Below are 27,328 nucleotides of genomic sequence, written 5' to 3' on the forward strand. Positions count from 1 at the left end.
GAAGACATGTTTAAAATTTGGTTAACTTGCCATTGACAAAGAAACCTGGTCATTGCTGTGACATGTAACACTTTAACATGGTAGGTAACTAGAATTATAACTGACATTTTACCAGGACATATCAGATTTTCATGTATTCCACATAATTTTTAGGATATCTGCAGTAGAAGCATCAACCATACAATATAACCTGAGATGATTCATCATTCCTCCAACAGTACTTCTCATATAATTTAACATGTCAAATGAACCCAAGTAATTTAATATCTCTTTTTGGAACATCTCACGGGCCCTCTGAAGCATCCTAAAGTTAGCTAAAAGTCAAATCATTTGGAAAGTTTTGTCAATAAATATCAAAAGGGTTTATAACAGTCAGATAGGCTCATATTGGTCACTGTGAAACAATAGTTATTCACTTAGCCAAAGTAGCAAAAAGGATTTCAAAGGCAAATATAGAACAGATCAATTAAGAGGTAAAGAAACTTAAATTTATTATTGGAAGCAGGACATACTTTCTGAAGAAAGTATGTCCTCTTAACAGAGAGAAAGGCCAAATTTAAGTTTTTGCACCAGCATTTAAATTCATTTAAAAGCAAATTAAATTTATTTTAAACTTAGTCCTAACCATGCACAAAACTTTTCTCAGGGTCCACTTTCCACAAAACTTCTTATCACTTTCTGTACCCATTACTTTGTTCTCCCATCCTGAAGCAACCACCTGTAAGTCAGACTTACTTCCTTTTCCCTTCATAAAATGCAATTTCATTCCTCATACCTTCTTTATTAAAAACATTCAGCCTACTTTGCTTAAGCAACCAAGAACTGACCTTTATATTAGCATTCTGTAGATTGGTGAGCATAATTTCTAAAAAAACCTTTGCTTTCTTATAGAAAATATCTCAGAGTAGCACCAAACATATTTATGAATAGTCCCAAATCTCTTTAGTTTCTCTGTAAAAGGAAGTTAGCGTTCAGTGATGAATATTTCAGAATCTTATTTGGAAGTGACCTAGGTATTCAATAAACTTCTGTCACTTAGTTTAGGACAACTGTAGACATTCAGGTTACCAAAATCTGGAGAGATTATTTTAGACAGACATTTCTAAAGTATATTTATTCCTAATAGAGTTTATCTAAAAGCTCATATCATTTGCATATTATTTTTTAGAAGTTTCTTTACTCGAGATATTTTCCTCATTGACAAACATGTAACAGATATAAAATATAACTATTTAACATGTTAAACCTAGGCACAATGAAAACATTATTCTTAATGTTAATGACTTGACATGTCTATATTAGATTAGCAAACAAACATTAATACTAGATACTTAATATTGAATATTTCCCAGCTCACGTGAACGTCAGATTCATTCAGTTAAGTTTCTCTTGTATTTAGAATTGTTTGATTTGTAAGCAATTACTTTTCTTTAGGCCAATTAAATTAGAGCTCATTTATATCTTAACTTCAGTATTATCGAAAAATATACACACTGAGAAATACATAAGTCCAGATGGACAGATAGAGATCTCATAGTTTTCCAGTTGAGATTTAAAATGTCTCTTTGACACTTTTTTTTTCTTGGCTTGAAGTTCTAATTTGACCAAGGCTGAGGTCTCAGGCAAAGTGGGCTGTGTATTTCAAAGACCTGGCAAGGGTTAACATCAAGTTTTCCCTAGGCAGGCCTTTTTAACAAGCTAGTTGTTTTTAATTGCCTATCCAAAAAGAACTGTTTTTGCAAGTTTCCAAGAAAAAAACTTCATTTTAACCAGTTTTCTCCAGGGTCTAAACAATATACGGCCATCCGTGTCAAAAAGTCATCTTTCCTTTCTGCAATGATAGTTTTATAACTAAAATATAGACCAAATAGTGCTCAAATTGACTCTCATGTCAGAGACAGACAGCTGATGAAAATATTGGATTGCCTGTCTGGGAGAAGTGGGGTCTTGTTTGATCAGAAGAATCTGAAGGAGTAAGGGAATTTGCAAGGGTAGGGAAGGAAGCTTGGTCCCTCCCCACCCTGAGAGACAGGAGTAGCTAGAAGGGAATTCTCTAGAATGTTCAGGAGAGTTTTTGATCCCTCAAGCTTTTGGATATAGGAGAAAGACCTGGACCAAAGGGAACCTCAGAATCCTTTCCTAGTCTCCAACAATAGATATCAAATGGGGATAGGAAAGGTTGAGTACGGGTTGTCTAGGAAATCTGATGGAGAAGGAGGCAGAGGGGGATGGGATAGGGAGGCAGCAGAAACACACATGTAGCATGAGTCCCTCAAATCCAGATTCTAAGGGCCATGAAGGACTGAACATAAGGGAACTCTGAGTCCTTTCCCTGATTTTGGCAAAAGAGATCAAGTTGAAGGATTCTGCTACAATCTAGTGTTTCATTCAGAGGATATTTTTTTTGTTCCCCCAGTTTGTATTGGGTCTAGGCCTTTTGCAGCGTCAAATTTTTCCAGTTCCAGAGAATGTAGCCAAGGGGTGAGTCTGAAACAGAGGCTCCCAGGACGTACCAGAACCCACTGTTAGCCTGCATGCCATAGCATGGGGGTACTGAGAGTCACCAGCTGACAGAAAGGCGTCTCTTTTGTTCCAGTGATCTCTCCGTGCGACTGATGGCACAAAATGGCTGACCGTCTCAACAGGTGCATCGGGCAGTGAGAGGTGACCCCTGAGAACGGTTCAGCTAAGGTACCGTGTGATCCAGGCAGAGAAAGAGATTCTCGGGAGCGACCATGGTTGACTCACCATTTGGCATTTCCCTGAAGTGTGGAGGGCACTCTTAGAATGGCTCAGAGGCAACACCTAGGCTCCTGTAAATCAATCTGGACTAAAAAGGAAAGAAGTGAAAGTGACAGGGAAGATAGGCTGAGGAATCCAGCTTACAATCCTATTGGGGAGGCGGTGGCCAGCGGACGATGGGCTCTATGTTTTGATTCAACCACTATGTGCCTAACATGAAGCATGGAAGTTGTCTTGCTAGGGGGTAGATGCCCTTGTGGTGTGATTCATTCCATGATTCCCTTATCCTCACATGGGTATCTTCATGTGGCAGACACCATAGTGGCTTTTAAGTGCCTGGCCTGTGCCCACACAACCTGGCCTGTGCCCACACAATGTTGGTTGGCCTAATCCTCAGAAAGGAGTCAAAAGGAGAGACCTTCACCCATCTAGGTGGCAGCTACTGGGATGCAGTGAGCAGTGGGAGCCTTCCAGACAGAAAGTAAAGTGCATGTAAAGGCAAAGAGATGGGGAAACAATGGAAACAGTGACAGACTTTTATTTTCTTGGGCTCCAGAATCACTACAGATGGTGACTACAGAGCCATGAAATTAAAAGATGCTTGCTCCTTGGAAGAAAGGCTATGACCAACCTAGACAGTGTATTAAAAAGAGACATTACTTGGCTGACAAAGGTCTGTATAGTCAAAGCTATGGTTTTTCCAGTAATCATATATGGATGTGAGAGTTGGACTATAAAGAAGGCTGAGCACTGAAAAATTGATGCTTTTGAACTGTGGTGTTGGAGAAGACTCTTGAGAATCCCTTGCACTGCAAGGAGATCCAACCAGTCCATCCTAAAGGAAATCAACCCTGAATATTCATTGGAAGGACAGATGCTGAAGCTCCAATCCTTTGGCCATGTGATGCGAAGAGCTGATTCATTAGAAAAGACTATGATGCTGGGAAAGATTGAAGGCAGGAGGAGAAGGGGATGAAAGAGCACAAGATGGTTGGATGGCATTACCGACTCAATGGACATGAGTTTGAGCAAGCTCTGGGAGATGGTGAAGGACAGGGAAGCCTGTTGTGCTGCAGTCCCTGGGGTCGCAAAGAGTCGGACACAACTGAGCAACTGAACAACAACAAGGTTATGCAGCTTTTAAGTGGCAGGACCAGGATATGAATTAGTACAGTCTGACCACAGAGCCCACACTTTTACCATTAAGATGAGAATGGCATGCCAAGGGCAGAATTAGATCCAGGAAGATCAGTTATAAACATCATTGTCAAATTATGCAAAGGGATCAACTTGATTGAGATCAGCAAAGGACAATGGATTTGCCAATTCAGAAGCTATTACTTAAGAAATATGTATCCATACCAGTTGCATGTTGGGACTGGAACCTAAATTGTTGTGGATTAATATATTAATTGAATTAAACTCTATCTAGTGATGCTCTTACTCTAGCTAACTACTCTAGTTCCTCTAGTTATCTTAAGTTCCTCCAACATTCTCTGCCTTTTCCATCTTAGGAACCTTTGGCTAGGCTAGTCTCCTTCTCTAAGATGTTAGTTCTCTTAACTCTTTCTGTGATTGGCATCAGTTCATACAGATCTTGGCTTTATTGTAAGCTCCTCTGATACATTTTCTTTGGTAGTTTATAAAAAGTAAATTTTACTTATTTTTTTGTTGTTTTCGGTCATTAAGTCATGTCTGATTCTTTGCGACCTCATAAACTGCAGCACGCCAGGCTTCCCTGTCCTTCACTATCTCTGCTGCTGCTGCTGCTAAGTCGCTTCAGTCGTGTCCAACTCTGTGCGACCCCATAGACAGCAGCCCACTAGGCTCCTCTGTCCCTGGGATTCTCCAGGCAAGAACACTGGAGTGGGTTGCCATTTCCTTCTCCAGTGCAGGAAAGTGAAAAGTGAAAGGGAAGTCGCTCAGTCGTGCCCAACTCTTAGTGACCCCATGGACTGTAGCCTACCAGGCTCCTCTGTCCATGGGATTTTCCAGGCAAGAGTACTGGAGTGGGGTGCCATTGCCTCACTATCTCTAGATTTGCTCAAACTCATGTCTGTTGAGTCTGTGGTGCCATCCAATTTATCTCATCCTTGTTGTCCCCTTTTCTTGCCCTCATCCCACCATCAGGGTCTTTTTCAGTGAGCTGGATCTTCTCATCTGGTGGCCGTAAATAGTATTTGCTTCCTTTGAGGCATATGTCACAATTTGGAATTATGCATTGACTTATCAGTGTACTAGTTTATTGTTACTCTCCCCAACTAGTTATGACTCCATGAAGGTAGGATTTGTTCTTTAAGTTTCTACCCCTAGCGTAGTGCCTTGAACACAGTAGTTGCCAAGTAAATATTGTTGCTTGTATCAGTGAAGGAACATTTCCTATTTATATAGATAATACTGAACTATTTTGTTTTCTTGAAAATAATCAATCTTTGAGAGATGGATAGGGAGAAGCAAAGTCAACACAGCTTAAAAAAAACACTTTAGAGCTACCATGTCTTGAAAGTGTCACATGTTCAGTAAGCATGCATTTTTTTCATATTACAAATAACATATTAGCAATATAGGTACCTGCCTGTATGGTTCTTTGGATGTTGCTAAGGTGTTTTCATTGGTTCAGTTCAATTCAGTCGCTAAGTCGTGTCCGACTCTTTGCAACCACATGAATCGTAGCACGCCAGGCCTCCCTGTCCATCACCAACTCCCAGAGTTCACCCAAACTCATATACATCAAGTTGGTGATGCCATCCAACCATCTCATCCTCTGTCGTCCCCTTCTCCTCCTGCCCCCAATTCCTCCTAGCATCAGGGTCTTTTCCAGTGAGTCAACTCTTCACATGAGGTAATCAAAGTATTGGAGTTTCAGCCTCAGCATCAGTCCTTCCAGTGAACACCCAGGACTGGTCTCCTTTAGGATGGACTGGTTGGATCTCCTTGCAGTCCAAGGGACTCTCAAGAGTCTTCTCCAACACCACAGTTCAAAAGCATCAATTCTTTGGCGCTCAGCTTTCTTCACAGTCCAACTCTCACATCCATACATGACCACTGGAAAAACCATTTCATTGGTTAGAATCCCAATTTTATTTTCATTATTGACTCAAAAGGGGTTAAACTAAGATTGAGCAAGAAGAGAGAGTTCTTGATAAAACTATAACAGAAAAATGAAAGCAACAGTTCTTGTCTTCAAGAAGTATACAGTCAAATGAAAATGGCTATCAAGTAATCAACAGCCTATATTATACAGCACAGTAAAGGAAGTTGTAAAAGTAAAAGAGGATGATATGGTTGGATGGTATCACCAATTCGATGGACATGAGTTTGAGCAAGCTCTGGGAGTTGGTGATGATCAGGGAGGCCTGGTGTGCTACAGTCTATGGGGTCGCAGAGTGTTGGACATGACTGAGACTGAGCTGAACTGAACTGAAAGGAGGTTGTAATAACTCATTTATTACTGTAACTGTAAAGGAGGGGTAAAGGAATCAAAACAACTGTTGAATATAAATGGAGAAGACAACTAGAGCTATCTGCCAATAGAGGTAGTTCTGAGTGTCTAAAGAGACAGTAGTAGTTTTGTTGGAGAAATTTCTTCCTTTATAGGAAGTTTGGACATGGTCTCTCAATTCCTCCCAATTTTAAGATTCTGTGAGGTATTGCAGGGGGAGAAAAATATGCTTGATCTTGAAAGATTGAGTAGAACTTAAACGTGAAAAGATGGGGAAAGGACTCAGCCCTCCTTTTTTCCTCTTGAGATGTATATGTAGTGTAGGTATAATAGACAGACATAGGGACATTGCTTTTTTTGTTTATAAACATTTCTACTAATAATGAAGCTTCTTTGTAAAAAGGCTCAGAAACACTAAAACAGTGCTTTTCTTGAAAGATTATTTTTTAAGTTTATCAAAGAAAGGTTTGAGTATATCAAAAAATCTGAAAGGAAGTCTACTGCAATGGCATTAAGGTATAGAGTAAGCTATAGTTGACCTTTGACATTTACAAAGCTGTCACTAGAGCATGTAATTTCCTTCATTTCCTTGTATAACAATAGTATCATTTCCCTCTATTTTTATGTATTAAATGAGAACCATAAATCCAGTTGAGATGTAAGTGCTCGGCGGGGCTAACTAGCTCTGAGAACCTCTTAACATATCAATGCGAAAACACAATTTAAGCTTTTGGTTCAGGAAAATGGCAAGTCACTATCTATAAAAAAGGGTGCTTTTGAATAGTTCAGTCAATGTTAAATCCTCAAGTGCTCTTTTCCTTATTCTTTGCCTGACAGTTTTCTTTATTCATCTTTTATATTTTAATATAAATGTCAGGTTTCTTAGAAGAGGTCTCAAAACAATAAAGTAAATTATACATTTCTTATTTTTATCCTACTGCACCTTCAATACATTTGCATGTTAAGGCTTTGTTTTGATATATTCTAAGAAAATCATTTAAATATGGAAATATTAAGAAAAATCATTATGCTTTGTAATATGTCTCTAGTTATAGTTAGATCTAACTATATAATACCACAATCAAATAATTTTACATATATATGTATTTTTTTACAGATACGTTTTCTGAAATTCTGAATCATGAGTCTAGCACTTAATGATCTGCTTATTTGCTGCCGTCAACTAGAACTTGATAAAGCTACAGAGCGAAGGGTAGTAAATTACTTAAATTTAATCTTTCTTTGAAATGAATGTGTGATTGGTAACTCATTATTTTGTTCTTTTTCATTTTCAGAGAGAGATTGAGAAATTTAAGCGCCTGATTCAGGATCCTGAAACTGTTCGACATTTAGATCACGATTCAGATTCCAAACAAGGGAAATGTTTGAATTGGGATGCTGTTTTTAGGTATTCGATTCTAATTTTTTTTTTCTGTCTTACTTTTCTCTTTCCTTTTTATTTCTGTTGTGATATTTTTGTGTGTATATAGGTCAACTTATCTTTGCTCCTTGTATATCGTTGTGCCTTGCATAGGAAATTGATGCTCGATATTTATCTGAAACATAATTTTTAAAGGATGTTCATATAAAAAAGTTAAGATTTTTGAATTATTTGTTCAATAAAATGTCTTTGACATATCTCACTCAAGATGAGAATTTCTTTCATATCACTTTTTTCATAAGACTTTATTTCAAATTATAGAATAAAATTAAGTTATATTAAGTCCTTTATAACTTTGACATCTTTAAATATTGCTCTAAGTAACTGCCATATATAAACATAATAAAAAAGTAAAAAGGAATTTTAGAAAAATTCCATATGATTTCAGTTAACAAACAAAACTCATGCTTTGGAAAGACACAATTCATTACTTGACTGGAGTGGCAAACAGAATTGATGCTTTTATATAAAGGCATAATTTTCAGTTATGAAATCCATTCATAACTAGAAATAGGTGGTAAGACTTAGGAAAGATAAAGTATTTTAAAGTAACGTAGAATACTGATAAACTTGAAAGAACATTTTCAGTCTAGTGAAATATGAGTATATATTCATTCTTGAGTGTTTAGAATAGATAATCTATTTTATTTTTTAGTTTTTATTTGACACTAGACAGACCATTGAGGATTTCATTGTGGATAACATGAAAACACACTTCTTTTCCTGTGGTTCCTTACTGTATTTCAGATGCCACAAATAATTTTTGTTGTTTTAGTCACTTATTCCTGTCTCTTTTGTGACCCCATGGACTCTAGCCCACCAGGCTCCTCTGTCCGTGGGATTTCCTAGGCAAGTATACTGGAGTGGGTTGCCATTTCCTCTGCAGGGGATCTTCCTGACCCAGGTTTTGAATCCACATCTCCTGCATTTGCAGGCAGATTCTTTTCCACTGAGTCCCCAGAAAAGCCTACTACAAATACCGTTATTATCTAAAGATGAATATTTTGCATTAGCAGATCATGTAGGCCATCTGTGTACCTAACACTTCCAGCTAATCATGAATATCTTATAGGCAGACTTCATTTAAATTAGGGCTAGAAACCTTACCAACTCTTTAGGAAGGAGGTTCCTATTTTGCTGAAAGTTTTACTTTTGTTTTAGGTTCAAAGGATTTGTTAACAAAAGAAATCACTTGTTACAAATCAATAAGTTCAACTTTTAATAGATGATTATTTAACTTAATTTCAGTTCAGTTTAGTAGCTCAGTTGTGTCCGACTCTTTGCAACCCCATGAACCACAGCACACCAGGCCTCCCTGTCTATCACCAACTTCCAGAGTTTACCCAAACTCATGTCCATTGAATTGGTGATGCCATCTAACCATCTCATCCTCTGTCGTCCCCTTCTCCTCCTGCCTTCAATCTTTCCTAACATCAGGGTCTTTTCAAATGAGTCAGCTCTTCGCATCAGGTGGCCAAAATATTGGAGTTTCACCTTCAACATCAGTCCTTCCAGTGAACACCCAGGACTGATTTCCTTTAGGATGGACTGGTTGGATCTCCTTGCAGTTATTAAAAGAACAGAAATAGAAACAATAGAGAAGAGTAACAGCACATACATCACCAAATTGGGCCAACCGACATTCAGACTTAAACAGTGCTGGGAAGTCCCTTGTTAACAGCAATCTGGAGTCCCAATTGGGAAAAGGTCCTGGGCTGTACGTCCACCCCAAGGGTGAGACTTCAAGTTGCTATTTTAGGGGCTCTCATTTATAATCCCAGGCCACTAACTGATATCATCTTCAGTTTACATGCACAAATGAAGCTCTGATTTAATTTTTACAATGTGGTTTCACCTTGTGAGTCATAAGACGTTTTAGACCCTGGGGGACTGGCCAGGTCCTCAGGGGCTTAAGAGATTCCAAGACCCATTCCTTTCTTATATCAAGTGCCCCCTGACTTGCTATGCTTGCAGGCAGGTATGAAATCCAGGCAGTGTCCAGGCAGATCAGAAGCAGGTGACAGGCCTACTCTGTTGCTTCTGAATTTGGAGAAGACTTCCTCCATTTTAATTTCCCTAATAGTAGGTCATGTAATACACACACACACACACACACATACATGTCATGTACTAAATAGCAGAAAGAGGTGAGAAAGAATTGAGAGCTCTTAATTGTATTGCAAGCTTTGATGATAAATGAGAAAGCAAGCAGGAAAACAGTAGAAAATCATGGAAGTTAATAGATTAAGAACTTTGTAGACCAGACTTTAAATTGGTGTTGAGGGCTTGGCCTTGGAAATGTAATTGTTTTGGTTAGTGTACCTTGTTTGAAGAAGTGTGGTTTAAAAGCTCTTTATGATGGCATGAAGAACATTTTGAAACTATTAAAAAATAATGTTAGTATTTAACAAATTTCTGGAATTCCATTTCATTTTTTGAAGGTTTTTACAGAAATATATTCAGAAAGAAACAGAATATCTGAGAACAGCAAGACAAAATGTATCAGCCTCGACACAAGCCACTAGGCAGAAAAAGATGCAAGAAATCAGTAGCTTGGTCAAGTACTTCATCAAATGTGCAAATAAAAGTAAGTGCTGTTACTTAGCTTAATGGGTTATTGTTTCATGAGTTTGGTCTGAATATGGTGAGATAAAGTTGAGTACTAACTCTGATTTCTAGTACATATAATGATTTTTAATATTATAGCTTCAAATATTTGGAGGAATTTATACAAGCATAGTGAAAAAGTGAAAGTGAAAGTCGCTCAGTCATGTCTAACTCTTTGCAACCCCATGGACTATACAATATTCTGCAGGCCAGAATACTGGAGTAGATAGCCCTTCCCTTCTCCAGGAGATCTTCCCAACCCAGGGATTGAACCCAGGACTCCCTCATTGCAGGTGGATTCTTTACCAGCTCAGTCCCAAGGGAAGCCTGTTATACAAGCATAGAATGATAGAATCTCAGGGTTGAAAGAATTAAAAGATAGTATTTCTGGAGAAGGAAATGGCAATCCACTCCAGTATTCTTGCTGGGGAAATCCCATGGACAGAAGAGCCTGGCCATCTACAGTCCATGGGGTCATGAAGAGCTGGATGTGACTGAGTGACTAAACAACATTTTTTTGTTTTACTCTAAAGATAATGTCATGGTTTTCAAAGGTGCTTTTGTAGCTGGAGGGATGGTTTGATGCCTTTCAAATCTGAACACTTAATGCACTTCTCAGCTCCTCCTGGATCCCCATCCCTTTGTCATATGCAGGTGTCTAGGCTGCTGGCGGCCGCTGGGTCTGGAATGCAATCTCCATTGCCTCCGCTTCCGCTGGCAGACAGAATACATCCTCCTTTTTTTCTGTATCACCTGCAGTTTAGAAATGAGTTTCCAGAGGCTACTGAAACAGGACCTTAATTATGGACTTTACATGGCAGGAATCTACTCGTTAGAGCTTGGAAAAAAAAATTATTTCATCTACCCATTTTTCTTGAATCCCATCTATATATCCCTGGCACTTAGATAGTCTCAATGATTAAACATACCTTTGAGACTTTGTTTTCTATCTTTGAGTAGTTCTCATAGTAGGGAAAACTTGTCTGTTTGTTACTGCTTCTATTTTCTGAGATAATACAGAAAAATACTAATCTTTTTAATATGATGTCCTTTGAGATAATTGAAGTTAGACATGATATATCCTGAGTCCTCTTCTATAAGCTAAACAGACCTACTTCCTTTAGCTCGTATGGCCTACTTTTGTGTCACTTTTGTAAACATTCTTCAGTTTTATTCTCTCTCTTAAAATGTGTGGGACTTAGTCTTATAGGCATATTCTGATTGGTATGGAGTGGAACAGGGCTTGGATATCTTTTATTCTATACTTTAATTCATTCTAAGATCAATTAGCTTTCTTGGCAGTCAGAACCCATACTCAACCAGCACCGTGCTTATTATAAATAAATAAAAAACAAAAGACAAGTTCTTTCTTGCTCCTGATGAGCCGCATAGCTCCCATTTTATACTTACACGGTTGATGTTTTGAAAAGCTAATATTTTTGAACCAGAATGCAGAAATTGCTTTCTATAAGGAAATGGTTGTCATACAGTGCTGAAAAGCTAGAAGCAGAAATATTTGTTTAGGAACTTGGACTCAAACTGTTTACTCTTCAGAAAGTGGCTTTGTGATGCCAAGTTTAGTTTAAGAATCAGAAAAGCCGAATATGGGTAAACGTTATTAAGTAGAAGGATATAGAATTGTTAGTAAATGATACTTCAGAATGATAGGATGCAAGTTTAGTCTAAAGACAATGGCTTTAGCAAAAATTTAGTTTTCTGTCTCCTCTGAGATGCCATTTCATGTGAATAGCTCCAAGTCCTGAGAAGAGACTCCAGCCATAGACAAAAGAAAACCACACTGAAATGTTTTTGCACCTGCTTTTGCTCTGTATCTATTAAAATCTGTGTTCTTGGCTACTACTGCTGGGCTCTTAATAGATCTTAATATGGTCTTACAGAGTTTATGATTGAATGAAAGATACTTGTAGCTCATTCATAGCCCATCAGAAAAGTATGCAGCTTAGAATTTTGCTTTAAAGTGAAAAAAACCCTTCTATTGCAAAATTAGCAATGGGGATCACATTTTAAAGTATATTTTTATTTAAGACTTTTTTTTCTTTGGAGTTTTACTTTGTAACTTAAACATTGTTAATTTCAGAGCAAGACCAGGCTGCTACTATCATGTTATCTCACTTCTTAAATTTTTTTTCAAACAGTTTGAGGGTTAATGGGAATTTAACACATGTCTAAATCTTGCCAGACTTGCTTAACATCTAAGGTTTGATGAAAGAAACAGAGATGAGAAAAAAAGAGGTATCTGGAAAGGAACCAGTAAGCAAATATTGTTCAACTATGACAGAAGTTATAGTTAAGAAAATATTACAAATACTATAAGAGAGAAATGCACAGGTTGTTACAGCAGAGGATATTGTGATTGTACATTTCATCATTAGCCAGATTTCTAAAATTATAATGCAAGTCATTAGTAAAAATAATATTTTAGGCAAAAGGCCAAGGAGCAATGATTTTTTTAGTTGTATCAGTGTATTTTTATTTATCATACTTCTATACTGAATACAACTAGTCTTATCACAAAAAACTCTAAACTAGTATATATTCCGATGTACATAATGACTTGCTCATAGCTCACAGCAAAATATATATATGCAATTTTAAGGTTGTTAGTAGTGAAATATGAAAAATTTCAACTGTGACACCAGCATGATTTACTGTAACAAAAGTAACTAAGTAATTTTTAAATGTATGTTGTTACCTTTAAGAATATATCCATTTTATATATATATGTGTATATATATATATATAATGTATTTATGTGTATATATATATACACATATATATATATAAAACTTTCAGGACCTCTAATAAACAAAACTAAAAATTATAGCCTTATATATTAGTATGCAATAAATGCTATTATAGGACTTGAAAATAATTTTCTTTTCAAAGTAAATAATAGTCTCCTTAATATCTTATTCTAATATATTCATATTTTTATTAAAAACACCGAGAAACTTTGAATCATTTTAGGTCTAATGTCAGAAAGTGTGAATTATTAAGGATAGAGTGAATGATTGTTTTTGTTATATAATCCTGCAGATTTGTCAGACTAGCAGATTGGTAAAGGGACCAGATATAAATGTTTTTGACTTTTGCAGGCTATATAGTCCCTGTCTCAACTACTCAGCTTTGCCATTTTAGCATGAAAGTAGCCATAAACAATATGTAAGTTAATAGATATGTCTGTGGTCTAATAAAATTTTGTTTTCAAAAACAGATGATTGGCTGAATTTTGCCCGAAGGGCCGTAATTTTCTGATCACTCTTTTATGAGAAAGAGGTTCATACAGTTGCTGTTTCAAGCATCCTTAACATATTTTTCTTGAGATTAATGTTTCTGCTTGTTTATTTTTAAATAGGAGCACCCAGGCTGAAATGTCAAGAACTGTTGAATTATATCATGGATACAGTGAAAGATTCATCCAGTGGTGCTATTTATGGAGCTGATTGTAGCAATATATTGCTGAAGGACATTCTTTCAGTGAGGAAATACTGGTGTGAAATATCTCAGCAACAGTGGCTGGGTATGTTTTGAAGTTTATTGCTTGTGATTTTTTCCTTGTGAAATGAAATTTTGCCAAAAGAGCATTGAGAGACTATATATATCTCCCAAATGACCTCACAGTTTAACAGTACCTTGGTAAAATTAAATGGTTATAGATTTTAACAGTTTTTATGTATTATTTACTTCCTAAATTATTATCACTAATAATGTATTTGGTGCCTGCTATCAGAACTTAAATTGCAGAATTGAAAGATGCCATATCTCTCCTCAAAGGCTTGGCAGTCCAATGACAGAAAAAAACAAAGTAAACCAAAAGTTAGAAGGAAGTGAGTTCACAGATCAGTAACACCTAAACTCAACAATGATTCATAGAGTAGAAAGAAGAAAACAGAGAGAGGTGTCATAAAAGGGAAAGCAAGAGAGTTTCAAGTTGGAAGAGGTGTGTTTCAAGTGTTGTAGAGGTAGTAAGACACAGAAGTATCAATTGGATTAGGAAGTTAGCAGGTTACTGGTAAGGTGCTGTGCTGTGCTCAGTCACTCGGTTGTGTCCGACTCTTTGCGACCCCATGGACTGTAGCCCTCCAGGCTCCTCTGTCCATGGGGATTCTCCAGGCAAGAACACTGGAGTGGGTTTCCATGCCCTCCTCCAGGGGATCTTCCCAACTGAGGGATTGAACCCAGGTCTCCTGCATTGCAGGTGGATTCTTTATCAAAAACTACTATAATAGAATATATAGGAGTCAATGACTTAGAAGGTAAGTAGAGTGGGATGGATGCCAGCGAGGAATTGTTTAGTTTCTAGGTGAGAAGTACTAAGTGACCACAAAGGAAATTTGGTCAGAGACTGAAATTTTTGAGTTTATTGATTTCAGAGGTAGAGTATTTCTGGCTCTGGGTGGGCTTAGTGGGTGGGAATGGTATTTGGCTTTAACGAGGTGACTTTAAGCCAGCTGTCAAAGTCTTCTAATATAGCTGCCTCTGAAAATTTAGAAACTCAGTATTTTTCATTGAGAAGTATTCAAGATAAGTTGTGATAATTTAATAGACATTTATCTATATTTTGTTACTGTCAGTTTATCATTTCAAAATAAGATGTTTGTGGACTGTAAAACCATGACCTAATCGGTGCCCTGAGCTGTATTCTACTGTTCCTACATGAATAAAGGTTTTCTCAGCTATTGGTTAATTTCTTATCTATCTGGGGCCTTTGCTGTTTTTCTGAACACAAAGGAAGTTGTGTCTCAAACAGGGCCTCAGAAAGCCTAGAAGCAGCCTTTGGAGAATAGGCCAGTGATGTCTAGGATACTCCAACACATCTGTCACCAAAATAGTTCAGCCTAAATATTTAGGATTTTGTACATTTTAATTATTACTTGTAACAATGGGTCTCTCTGAAAAATAGACAGTCATTCCTCTAGTCTCTGTATAATGATTCCATCATCTGGCACGTTCTCTGAAATTCTCTGTATTTTTAAGGAAACTACCTCCACTTACAATAATCAGTCTTTTTGTTGAATTTTTCTAGTTAGTTACCTTCTCTGAAATTTACTTCTCTAATTGGACTTCCCTGGTGGCTCGGTAAAGCGTCTGCCTACAATGCAGGAGATCCGGATTCAATCCCTGGGTCTGGAAGATCTCCTGGAGAAGGAAATGGCAACCCACTCCAGTATTCTTGCCTGGAAAATCCTATGGATGGAAGAATCTGGTAGGCTACAGTTAGTGGGGTCGCAAAGAGTTGGACACAACTGAGTGACTTCACTCAATGAAACTCTGCTCAAGAGGTGTTTACATTCAAAATGTGTTTGGTAGAGGTGGCTATTGAAACCATTGTTATGGATGAAATTGTCTAGGTAGAGAGCTTAATATGAGATGAGAAGATGGCCTAAGACTAAACCAACATTTCTCTATATATTTTGGAATCAGCATGTTAACTTCTACAAAAAGTTCTGCAGCAGTTTTATTTGGATTGTTTTGACCCTGTTGAACAATTTAGGAGAGACAGACATCTAAACAACATAGACTCTTCCAGTCCATGAGCATGATATATCTCTCCATTTATTTAGGTCATTTTTGATTTATCAGCATATGCAGAATTTGTATAGTTTTGTTAGATTTATACTGCTGTAGTTGGTAAAGTTTACTGTCTTTTAAAAACATTTTCTTTTCCATATTGTTCAGAAATACCATATTGATCGGGAACCTTGCTAAAATCACTCACTTATTAGGTCTAACACCTCTTTTGTTCATTCTGGGGAATTTTCTGTTTAGACAGTCATGTCATCTGCAAGTAATAGAGAGTTTTACTGAGCCATGTGGCCTGATTTCTTTTTTCACCTTATATTGGCTAAGACCTCAGTATAAGTATTTTTTAATGATAAGATATGCATAACATAAAATTTACTGTTTTAACCATTTTAATGTATACAAATCAGTGGTATTAAGAATATTCATTGTTGAGCAACCATCACCACTCATTTCTAGAATTTTTTTCTTCTTCCTAAACTGAAACTCAGAGAAGGCAATGGCAACCCATTCCAGTACTCTTGCCTGGAAAATCCCATGGACGGAGGGGCCTGGTTGGCTGCAGTCCATGGGGTCGCTAGGAGTTGGACACGACTGAGCGACTTCACTTTATTTTTTCACTTTCATGCATTGGAGAAGGAAATGGCAACCCACTCCAGTGTTCTTGCCTGGAGAATCCCAGGGGCAGGGGAGCCTGGTGGGCTTTCGTCTATGGGGTTGCACAGAGTCCGACACGACTGAAGCGACTTAGCAGAAGCAGACTGAAACTGTATCCACTAAATAAGAACCTGCCCTACTTCCTCCTCCAGCTCTTGGCAACTATTCTGCTTTCTGTCTCTGAATTTGACTATTCTAGCTACCTCCTATAAATGAAATTCTACAATATTTGTCCTTTTCTGAATGACTTATTTCACTTAACATAATGTTCACATGTTGTAGCATTCATCAGAGTTTTCTTCCTTTTAAAGTCTTAATGATATTCCATTGTTTATATATACTACATTTTCTTTACCCATTCATCTGTCATTGGACACTTGGGTTGTTTGTATGTTAGGCTTCTGTGAATAATGCTATTATAAACATGGGTGTACAAATAGCTCTTTGAGTCCTTGCTTTCAGTTCTTTTGGGTATATATTCAGAAGTGAAATTGCTGCATCATGTGGTGATTCTATGTTTAATTTTTTAACTACTCACCATACTGTTTTCCACAAGGGCTACACCATTTTATATATTCACCAGCAATGGACAAGTGTTCCAATTTCTCCACACCCTCACCAGCACTTCATTTTCTTTCTTTTTTTTGATAATAGCATTCCTAATGTAAGGTAAATATATGGGAAGTGGTATCTCATTGTAATTTTGGTTTACATTTCTTTAATGACTAGTGATGTCAAACTTTTCATATGCTTATTTGGCCATTTGTATATCATCTCTAGACAAAAGTCTATTCAAATATTTTGCCCAGTTTTTATAAGGTTGGCTGTTGTTGGATTGTAGGAGTTCTTTATATACTTTGAATATTAATCCCTTATCGGATATATGGTTTGGAAATATTTTCTCCCATTCTGTTGCAGGAAGGGGGACCCCTTCCAGGGCCCAAAAGTGGGCTCTTATCTTAACACTTGGAAATGAATTGTCCAAGGAGACACATGTGCTGAAAAAGCAAGATATTTAATTGGGAAGATGTGCCCAGGCAGAAAGCAGCAGGGTAAGGGAACCCAGGAGAACTGCTCTGCCACGTGGCTCACAGTCTTGGGGTTTATGGTGATGAGGTTAGTTTCTGGGTTGTCTTTGGCCAGTCATTCTGACTCAGAGTCCTTCCTGGTGGCACAAGCATTGCTCATCCAAGATGGATGTCAGCAAGAAGGATTCTGGGAGGTGGTTCGACACGTGGTGTCACCTTTTGACCTTTCCTGAACTCTTGCAGTTCAGTTCAGTCGTTCAGTCATGTCCAACTCTTTGCGACCCCATGAACTGCAGCACACCAGGCTTTCCTGTCCATCACCAGCTCTTGGAGCTTGCTCAAACTCATGTCCATCGAGTCGGTGATGCCATCCAACCATCTTATCCTCTGTCGTCCCCTTCTCCAACGGACTCTTCCAGTTGGTGGTGGCTTAATAGCTCTGTGTTCCTTACCAGGACCTCCTTCATAAAACAACTCATGCAAATGGTTGCTATGGTGTCTGGCCAGGGTGGGTGGTTTCAGTCAGTGTGCTTCCCCTAACAATTCCTTGTTGTTTAGTTACTAAGTCACGTCTAACTCTTTGCAACCCTAAGAACTGCAGCATACCAGGCTTCTCTGGCCTTCACTCCTGGAGTGAAGTTTGTTCAAACTCATGTCTGTTGACTCAGTGATGCCATCCAGCCATCTCATCCTCTGTCGTCCCCTTCTCCTCCTGTCTTCAGTCCTTCCCAATATCAGGGTCTTTTCCGATGAGTCAGTTCTTCACATCAGGTGGCAGGCTATTGGAGCTTCAGCTTCAGCATCAGTCTTTAAAATTTAATATTCAGGTTTGATTTCCTTTAGGATTGACTGATTTGACCTTCTTGCTGAAGAAGGGACGCTCAAGAGGCTTCTCCATCACCACAACTCGAAAGCATTAATTTTTCGGCCCTCAGCCTTTGTTATGGTCCACCTTTCACATCTGTACATGACCACTGGAAAAACCATAGCTTAGACTATACAGACTTTTGTGGATTGCCTTTAATTCTGATGATAGTGTCCTCTGATGCACAAAAGGTTTTGATTTGATGAATACAGTTTATCTATTTTTTCTTTCGTTGCCTGTGCTTTGGGGGTCATTTCCAAGAAATCACTTCCAAATCCAATGTCATGAAACTTTCCCCCTCTATTTTCTTCCAAGAGTTTTAATAGTTTTTCCTCCAATATGATTTTGATTAGGAGTGGTGAGAACAGACATCCTTTCTTGTCCTGTTCCTGGTTTTAGGTGGAAAAATTCAGTGTTTGCTCATTAGCATGTTAGCTATTAATACAGGCTGAGGACATTCCCTTCTATTCTGGTTGCTCATGGTTTTTTATCATGAGTGGTTATTGAATTAGGTTAAATTTTTTCCTGCATATATTGAGATAATCATAGAACTTTTTGTCTTAGTTTATTGATAATAGTGAGTTATGTTGATTAATTTTTCATAGGTTGACTCAACCTTATGTTCCTGCTATATACCCTACTAGGGCATGATGTATTATCTATTTTATATATTGAATTTGAAGGTCATGGTTGTTGTAAGGTTTTTAACTATGAACTCAGTTTCTTTAATAGATGTAAGATTTAGGTTATGCAATATAGATGCAATATATTTAGGTTATATATTTCAGTGATATTTGATTATTTGTTTCTTTAAGAATTTGTCCATTTCATATAAGCTGTTGAAAGTATGAGTGTAAAGTTCTTAAATAGTGTCTTACTATCCTTCTAAAATGCTTAGGCTCTGTTGTGATATTGCCTCTTTGATTACGGATTCTGATCTTACATTTTTAGTTCCTTCTGTTTGTTTTGGGTTTCATTCTCTAGTTTCTTAAATGTAGATCATTAATTTAAGAGCTTTTTTCCCAGTACATGCATTTAATATAATATATTTTTCTCTAAACACTACTTTAGTCACATCTCACAAATGTTGACAATGTTGAGAGAGCAATTTATAGCATTAAATGACTACATTAGAAAAGAAGAAATATATCAAGTATATATATGTAAGTATATCAATATATACCTTAAATTCCAAGTATATCAATATATACCTTAGATTCCATCTCAAGAACTAGAAAAAGAAAAATCCAAAGACTTCAAGCAGAATAACAGAAATCAATGAACACAGAAAACAATAAAGAAAAATTATAGAAACAAAAAGGTGACTCTTGGACTTCCCTGGTGGCTCAGTGGTAAAGAATCAACCTGCCAGTGCAGGAGACATGGGTTCAATCCCTGAGCTGGGAGGATCCCACATGCCACACAGCAGCTAAGCGCATGCACCACGACTGCTGAGTGGGTGCTCTAGAGCCTGGGAGCTGCAACTCCTGAAACCCACACACCCTAGGGCCTGTGCTTTGCATTAAGAGAAGCTACTTCAGTGGGAAGCCCGCTCGCTGGAATAAGAGAGTGTCCACTGCTCGTATCAGTGAAGACGCAGCACGGCCAAAAATAAATTTAAAAAAAAAATAAAGATATTCTGGTTACTCATGGGCTACTCTATTCATTCTGGCTACTCTGAATACCCATCATTGCTGTGAGAAATTGTCCTTTTTCTCTGATTAGGAATCTCATGTCTTCTGTCAGTATCCATAAAACTGGTATTCTAATTTTTTTTTTACATTTATCTGACTGCTGCTGCTAAGTCGCTTCAGTCGTGTCCGACTCTGCGCAACCCCATAGACTGCACCAGGTCTTAACTGTGGCACATGGGATCTTCTGTCTTCCTTGCGACATGTAGGATCTTTTAGTTGTGACATGTGGGATCTTTTTAGTTGGAGCACGTAGTATCTTTTCAGTTGTTGCATATGGGATCTAGTTCCCTGACCAGGGATCGAACCTGGGCCCCTGCATTTGGAGTGTGGCGTCTTAGCCACTGGACCACTGGGAAGTCCCCTGGTATTTTAATTTGTTAGATTGCAAATAGCGTAAAGTCTCAGTCTTTTCACACTTCCTGACACACTATACACACATTATTAGGCAACTAGCATAGAACAATATAAAACTATGGAGAACACACTGTCTCAAGTGCTTTCTTGGGCCTAGCCAAAGGAATTTAGGAATAGAGAAATTAAGTCTGAGGTCTGGCTCTTAAACTGGTGTTCACATACTTTGCTGCCTATAGTTGTTCCTGTCTTTTTTTTTTTTTTAATGATTTTTATTTCTTTATTTTTGGTTGTGCTGGGTCCTTGTCTCTGGGGGACTTTTCTCTAGTTGTGGTGAGCAGAACTACTTTTTAGTTGCTGTGCCTGGGCTTCTCTTCACGGTGGCTCCTCTTGCTGCAGAGCACAGGTTCTAGGCATGTGGGCCTCAGTAGTTGTGGCACATAGGCTTAGCTGCTCTGCAGCACGTGGGATCTTCCTGGTCCAGGGATCAAACCTGTGTCTCCTGCACTGGCAGGCAGAGTCTTTACCACTGAACCACCAGGGAAGCCCTGTTCCTGTATTGAAGACAGTTTAATTTATAAAGTTAAATGTTGATGGGATTCTTTAACTGTATTAAATATAAATTAGTATAATTTTTAATGTTTTGTTTATGGGATTACCGAAATTTGAATTGTGGCATTTAATTAAATGTTTTGATAGTTTTCTTTTTAAAAACATAACTAATACTTTTTTTTTTTTTTTTTTTTAAGAATTGTTCTCTGTGTACTGCAGTCTATATCTTAAACCTTCACAAGACATTAATAGAGTTTTGGTGGCAAGAATAATTCAAGTTGTGACCAAAGGATGCTGTTCACAGACCGATGGATTAAATCCCAAATTTTTGGATTTTTTTTCTAAGGCTATTCACCAGGCACGGTAATCTGATCTATTTTTGTTTTGTATTGGAAATCCATCTGATCCTTTTTACAAGACTGTGTTTTATATTCAGTGACTACAGTTTTTTAGCAATCTTAAGAAAGCGTTGGACCTGTTATAGTAGAACTAGTGGATTCCCTAAGAAAGTGTTAGGTCCAGTACTTCCTGAATATTTAGTATGCAGAACGTGAAATAATGTTCTTGAGTGGGGAGATGTCTTGCTTTTTTAATAACAGGGAAAGCTTTATGGCCTCTAAGTATTTTTATTTTCCCCATTTTCGAAGATAAGTATAATGCGCTAAGAATAAAATGAATTGGGGATGTGTTTTGGAAATATCAACATCTTATTGTGCTGCATTACCCAATTTATAATGTGAACTATTTTGTAAGTGGTAGGTATTATGGATTAGTTTATTTTTAGACAGTGCTTTAGCAGTAGGGAGAGAGAACAGATCTCTTAGTGCCAATTAAGAACTGTTTTTTGCTGTTGCTATGCAATACTGCTATGATTTTATTTTATTTTATTTTTTCCTGAACAAGTCTGAAAGTAAGATTATTTGGATGTCAAATTTTTTCTTTCAGTGTGCAACTTCATAACTGTCTTCAGTTTGTGCATTTTCCCCTGTTGTATTAAGTCTTTTTATTTTATGTTACAGCCAAGAAAAGAGCCCTGCAGGTCTAAATCATATCTTAGCAGCATTTATTATCTTTCTCAAGACTTTGTCTGTTAACTTTCGAATTCGAGTATGTGAATTAGGAGATGAAATTCTTCCTACCTTACTTTATATTTGGACTCAACAGAGACTTAATAATTCCTTAAAAGAAGTAATTATTGAATTATTTCAGCTACAAATTTATATTCATCATCCAAAGGGAGCCAAAACTCAAGATAAAGGTATAAAGAAAGTTTTTTCCTATTTTGAATTTGTTTTTTCATTGATATACAAAGGGTTAAGTATGAAATCTGTATGATCAGGAGGTTATGACCTTCCTCTGGATTGTTATGCATGGTAATATAATTAGTCATGAGGATATCTTTCACTTTCTTAGAAAAAAATTGAAACTGTGGTAGCAAATCATATCATGCATTGCCATTTGTTTAGTACAGTTCTGCATTTTATGAGGAGTACAAAGATGAGACACTGTTTCCTCTAGGAGGTGATTATGTAGTAATAATTAGGCGCTAAGAGGTGTGACACAGAGAAAGCAAGATCTTGTTTATCTACATATGTATTGCTTTTATTAGAAAAATAAAATAGATAAATATGGACTGAACCAGCTAGATGTCAGTTCCCAATGAAGATAAATACATATTGCCTCAAACCTCATAGTTATTCCAGGCTTCTGTTTGCTAGGAAAACTGAAAATAAATGACTTATCCTCCCTTCATTCCTTTAGGTTAATCTTTCACCAAGAGAGTATTGCTTGGATGGTGTAGTTCCATTCAGTAGACAAGAATTTTAGTGGGTAGAACCAGAATTGAATGAGTTCACTCATGATTAGGCTATGTTTTGACTCTTGCTGATACTAGCTTTTAAGTCAATTCATCATGGTTAGTATAATGACCTTACTTTATCACAATCAGCTGTGTGTGTTTTGTGCGGTCTTCTAGTATACATAGTTAGATGTATTTATAGCCCATGAAATGACTATAGGTCAAATAATAGTGACTTTTCTCAGTTTTTCATCTTTCATATAGCTCTTACCAGAATGAAAATTAGGCTTATTAGGGCATGGTGTGATATGTTTAGGGTTTTAGTTAAATGCATGTTTAGGATGAATTGAAAATCGGCAGATGATAAGGCTGTCAGAAATGCTAATACAGTTTTAGGCTACATTAATAGATTATATTAAGTTTTTAAATAGATTAAATTAAATTCATTAATAGGTTTTAAATAGGTTATTTGTTTGTGGAAAGTAATAGCCCCACTGTTTGTTCCTCATACTTATTAGATCAGAATTGTGAGTATTCTGGTATGCTCATGAGATTTTGTAGAATAAGCATTTTTAAGAGACATAAGTTGACTGGAGTAAGTCTAGGGAAAGAGGAGAGATGACGATATGGTGTCTGGATAACATGTTATTTGTACACTTGTTGAAGAAATTGGTAATGTTTTTCTGTTAAACAAAGGCCTGCAGAGAAGCTGGTTCTCATAAAAGAGGGGATGTACTAATTGTATTGTTTTTTTAAATTCTTCCATATTCTTATCAAACTTTCTCTAGCCAATTTAATCAAAATCTCAATCAAACTTTTATTTCTTCTCTCTTCAAAGCATATACAGTTAACTGAGTGTGAGGTGGACATCATTAGGAAGTAGAGCTTGTCAAGGATATAGTCAGAGGAGCCATTAGTAGTAAATAGACTGCACCAGATGTCTTCTAATGTTTCTACCTGAAAATGGTTTTGTGGAAGTTGGCAGTACAAATGGATTGTATATATAGATGATATTTTAATTATTTTTTAATATTACAGGTGCTTATGAATCAAGAAAGTGGAGAAGTATTTTACACAACCTGTATGATTTGTTAGTTAATGAAATAAGTAATATAGGAAGCAGAGGGAAATACACTTCAGGATCTCGTAATATTGCTGTTAAGGAAAACTTGATTGAATTGATGGCAGATATTTGTCACCAGGTATAGTAGATCTTGTCACATTTTGAAATTTTCCATTCATTTTCCTTTTTATTAGGCCTGTAAAAAGCTTATAAATTACTCTGTACATGTTGATTCCTTTCAAAGCACCATAAATATTTAGAATTGCTCTTCTAACTTACAAGATAACTATCTTACAAATATAAACTTAGTAAAAACTGATGATGAACTTTTCCATTCTTAAAAAAGTTATCTATAGGAAATAAGGTTATCCTAACCCTATATGTTTTTTTTTTTCCCTACTGATTTAAAAATTATATGGCATAAAATTCATTATTTTAAATAGTATATATAATTCAGTGGTTTTTAGCATTTTCACTGTGTTGTGCAACCATCACCACTAATTCCAGAGCCTTTCCATCACTGCCAAAATAAACTTTGTGCCTATTAGCAGTCAGTTTCAATTCCCTGCTTCTTCCAGTTCCTAGCAGCCAGCCACTAATCTACTTTCTGCCTCTGTCGATTTGCCTGTTTTGGTCATTTCGTATAAATGGAATCATATAATGTGCAGTCTTTTGTGTCTGGCTTCTTTCACTAAGCATAATATATTCAAGGTTCTTCTATGTTGTACCATGAATCAGTATTTCATTCTTTATGACTGAATAATATTCAGTTGTAAGGATATATTACATTTTGTTTACCAGCTCATCAGGTGATGGCTTAGTGTTTGCTTTTTTTCTCTGTAGAAGAATTTTAAAAAATTTTTTATTTTCAATGCAATTTTTAAAGGTTATATTCCATTTAAAGTTACTACACAATATTAGCGGTATTTCCTGTGTTGTATAATATGTCCTTACAAACTCCCACTCAGTAGTTTGTACACCTCTTCCCTGGTGGCTCAAAAGGTAAAGAATCTTCCCACAATGCAGGAAACGTGGGTTCAGTCCCTGAGTTGGGAAGATCCCCTGGAGAAGGGAATGGCTGCCCACTGCAGTATTCTTGCCTGGAGAATTCTATGGACAGAGGAGCCTGGTGGGCTACAGTCCATGAGGTTACAAAGAGTTGGACACGACTGAGTAACTAAGACACCCTACTTGTAACCACTAGTTTGTTCTCTGTATCTGTGCATCTGCAGCTTTTTTATTATATTCATTAGTTTGTTGTGTCTTTAGAGTCCACATGTACTTGATATCATACAATATTTGTCTTTCTCTGACTTATTTCATTTAAATGCCTTCCAAGTCTATCTGTGTTGCTGCAAATGGCAGACCTTTCTTTTTTAATGACTGAGTAGTATTCTTTTGTGTGTGTGGGTGTGTATCCATTCATTTCTTGATGGACACTGAAGTTGCTTGCATATCTTTCAGTTGTAAGTAATGCTGCTGTAAACGTTGGTTGCATATATGTTTTCAAATTAGTACTTTTGTTTTTTACAGCTACATACCCAGGAGAATTTTACTGGGTTATAGGGTAATTCTGATTTTAGTCTTTTGAGTAACCATCAAACTGTTTTCCACATTAGCTGCCCCAATTTACATCCCACCAGCAGTGTAAAAGGGATCCCTTTTCCCCATGTCCTTGCCAGCATTTGTTATTTGTGTTCTTTTTGATGATAACCATGATAAACATTGTGACAGCGATGAGGTGATATGGTTTTGATTTGCATTTCCCTGATAATTAGCAATGTTGAGCATCTTTTCTTCTTCCTGTTGGTCATCTGCATTTCCTCTTTAAAAAAATATCTGTTCAAGTCTTCTGCCTATTTTTAAAAACTTACTTATTTATTTATTTTATTTTTGGTTGCACTGGGTCTTTGTTGCTACACATGGGCTTTCTCTGGTTGTGGTGAGCAGGGGCTACTCTTCATTGCAGTACACTGGCTTATCACTGTGGTGGCTTCTCTTGTCACGGAGTATGGACTCTAGGTGCATGGGTTTCAGTAGTTGCAGCACACAAGCTCAGTGAGTTGTGGAGCAAGGCCTTAGTTGCTCTGTGGCATGTGGAATCTTCCCAGACTAGGGATCGAACCCATGCCTCCTGCATTGGCAAGCAGATTCCTATCCACTGTACCACCAGGGAATTTCCCCTTCTGCCCATTTTTTAATCAGGTTGTTTGTTTGTTTGATAAGTTGTATGAGTTGTTTATATATGTTGGATATTAACCCATTACTGGTCATATCACTTGCTAACATTTTCTCCCGTTCAGTAGGCTGTATTTTTGTTTTGTGGGTACTTTTCTTTGGTGTTCAAAACTTGTGTGTTTAATTAGGTCTCATTTGTTTATTTTGTTTTTATTTCCTTTTCTTTAAGAGACAGATCAAAAAAAAGTATTGCTATGATTTATATCAAAGGGTGTTCCGCCTGTCTTTTCCTCTAGGAGTTTTTTAGTATTCAGTCTTTTAGGTATTTAATCCAACTTTTTTTTTTTAATATGGTGTTGGAGAATGTTCTAATTTGATTCTTTTACATGTAGCTGTCCAGTTTCCCCAGCACCACTCATTGAAGAGACTGTCTTTTCTCCATTGTATATTCTTGTCTCCTTTGTCATAGATTAACTGACCATAAGTACAAGGGTTTATTTCTGGACTATACACTGTTCCAGTGATCTATGTGTCTGTTTTTGTGCCAGTTCCATACTCTTGATTATCAACCTTTGTAGTCTGTATGGTCTGAGGGCAGGGAGTGTGATTCCTCCAGCTCTGTCCTTTTTTCTCAAGACTATTTTGGCTATTTGGGGACTTTTGTGTTTCCATGCAAATTTTAAAGTTATTTGTTCTGGTTCTGGGAAAAATATCATTAGTGTCATTTTATTTTGGCCACAGACAGCATGCAGGATCTTAGTTCCCCAATCAGGGATTGAACCCATTCCCCGCTCCGGCCCCCAACCCCTGCAGTGGAAACATGGAGTCCTAATCCCTGGACTACCAGGGAAGTCCATCATTGGCATTTTGATAAGGATCATGTTGAATCTACGGAGAAGGCAATGGCACCCCACTCCAGTACTCTTGCCTGAAAAATCCCATAGACGGAGGAGCCTGGTAGGCTGCAGTCCATGGGGTCGCTAAGAGTCGGGCACGACTGAGCGACTTCACTTTCACTTTTTACTTTCATGCATTGGAGAAGGCAATGGCAACCCACTCCAATGTTCTTGCTTGGAGAATCCCAGGGATGGGGGAGCCTGGTGGGCTGCCGTCTATGGGGTCACACAGAGTCGGATACGACTGAAGCGACTTGATGGTGGCGGTGGCGGCGGCGGTGTTGAATCTATAGATTGCCTTGGGTAATATGGTCATTTTAATAATATTGATTTCTCCAATCCAAGAATACAGCATATCTTTCTGTCTGTTTGTGTTGTGTTTAGTTTCTTTTATCAGTCTTACAGTTTTCTGAGGACAGGCTTTTTGCCTCCTGTAGGCAAAAGGTTTATTCCTAGGTATTTTATTCTTT

The 27,328-nt window shown here is 37.3% G+C and overlaps 1 protein-coding gene across 11 annotated transcripts in view; it reads left to right on the plus strand.

Moving 5' to 3' along the window:
- The window catches only part of ATM (ATM serine/threonine kinase), a 153,127-nt gene that overhangs the window by 3,507 nt on the left and 122,292 nt on the right, over positions 1 to 27,328 (plus strand). For 8 of the 11 annotated variants that reach the window (XR_011560614.1, XM_019975377.2, XM_019975381.2 and 5 more), the window contains exons 3-10: positions 2,597 to 2,691; positions 7,302 to 7,397; positions 7,480 to 7,592; positions 10,067 to 10,212; positions 13,609 to 13,773; positions 21,121 to 21,286; positions 21,943 to 22,181; positions 23,760 to 23,923. Coding sequence is in view for 10 of the 11 variants with exons in the window: in XM_019975377.2 (XP_019830936.2) it covers positions 7,326 to 7,397; positions 7,480 to 7,592; positions 10,067 to 10,212; positions 13,609 to 13,773; positions 21,121 to 21,286; positions 21,943 to 22,181; positions 23,760 to 23,923 (1,065 nt within the window). In the remaining variant the exon portion in view is untranslated. Of the gene's footprint in view, positions 1 to 2,596; positions 2,692 to 3,298; positions 3,416 to 7,301; positions 7,398 to 7,479; positions 7,593 to 10,066; positions 10,213 to 13,608; positions 13,774 to 21,120; positions 21,287 to 21,942; positions 22,182 to 23,759; positions 23,924 to 27,328 lie in introns of all 11 variants that reach the window. The other 3 variants (XM_019975380.2, XM_070767571.1, XM_070767570.1) reach the window with 2 other exon arrangements.

This window comes from Bos indicus, chromosome 15 (assembly GCF_029378745.1).
Source record: "Bos indicus isolate NIAB-ARS_2022 breed Sahiwal x Tharparkar chromosome 15, NIAB-ARS_B.indTharparkar_mat_pri_1.0, whole genome shotgun sequence".
Classification (NCBI taxonomy): domain Eukaryota; kingdom Metazoa; phylum Chordata; class Mammalia; order Artiodactyla; family Bovidae; genus Bos; species Bos indicus.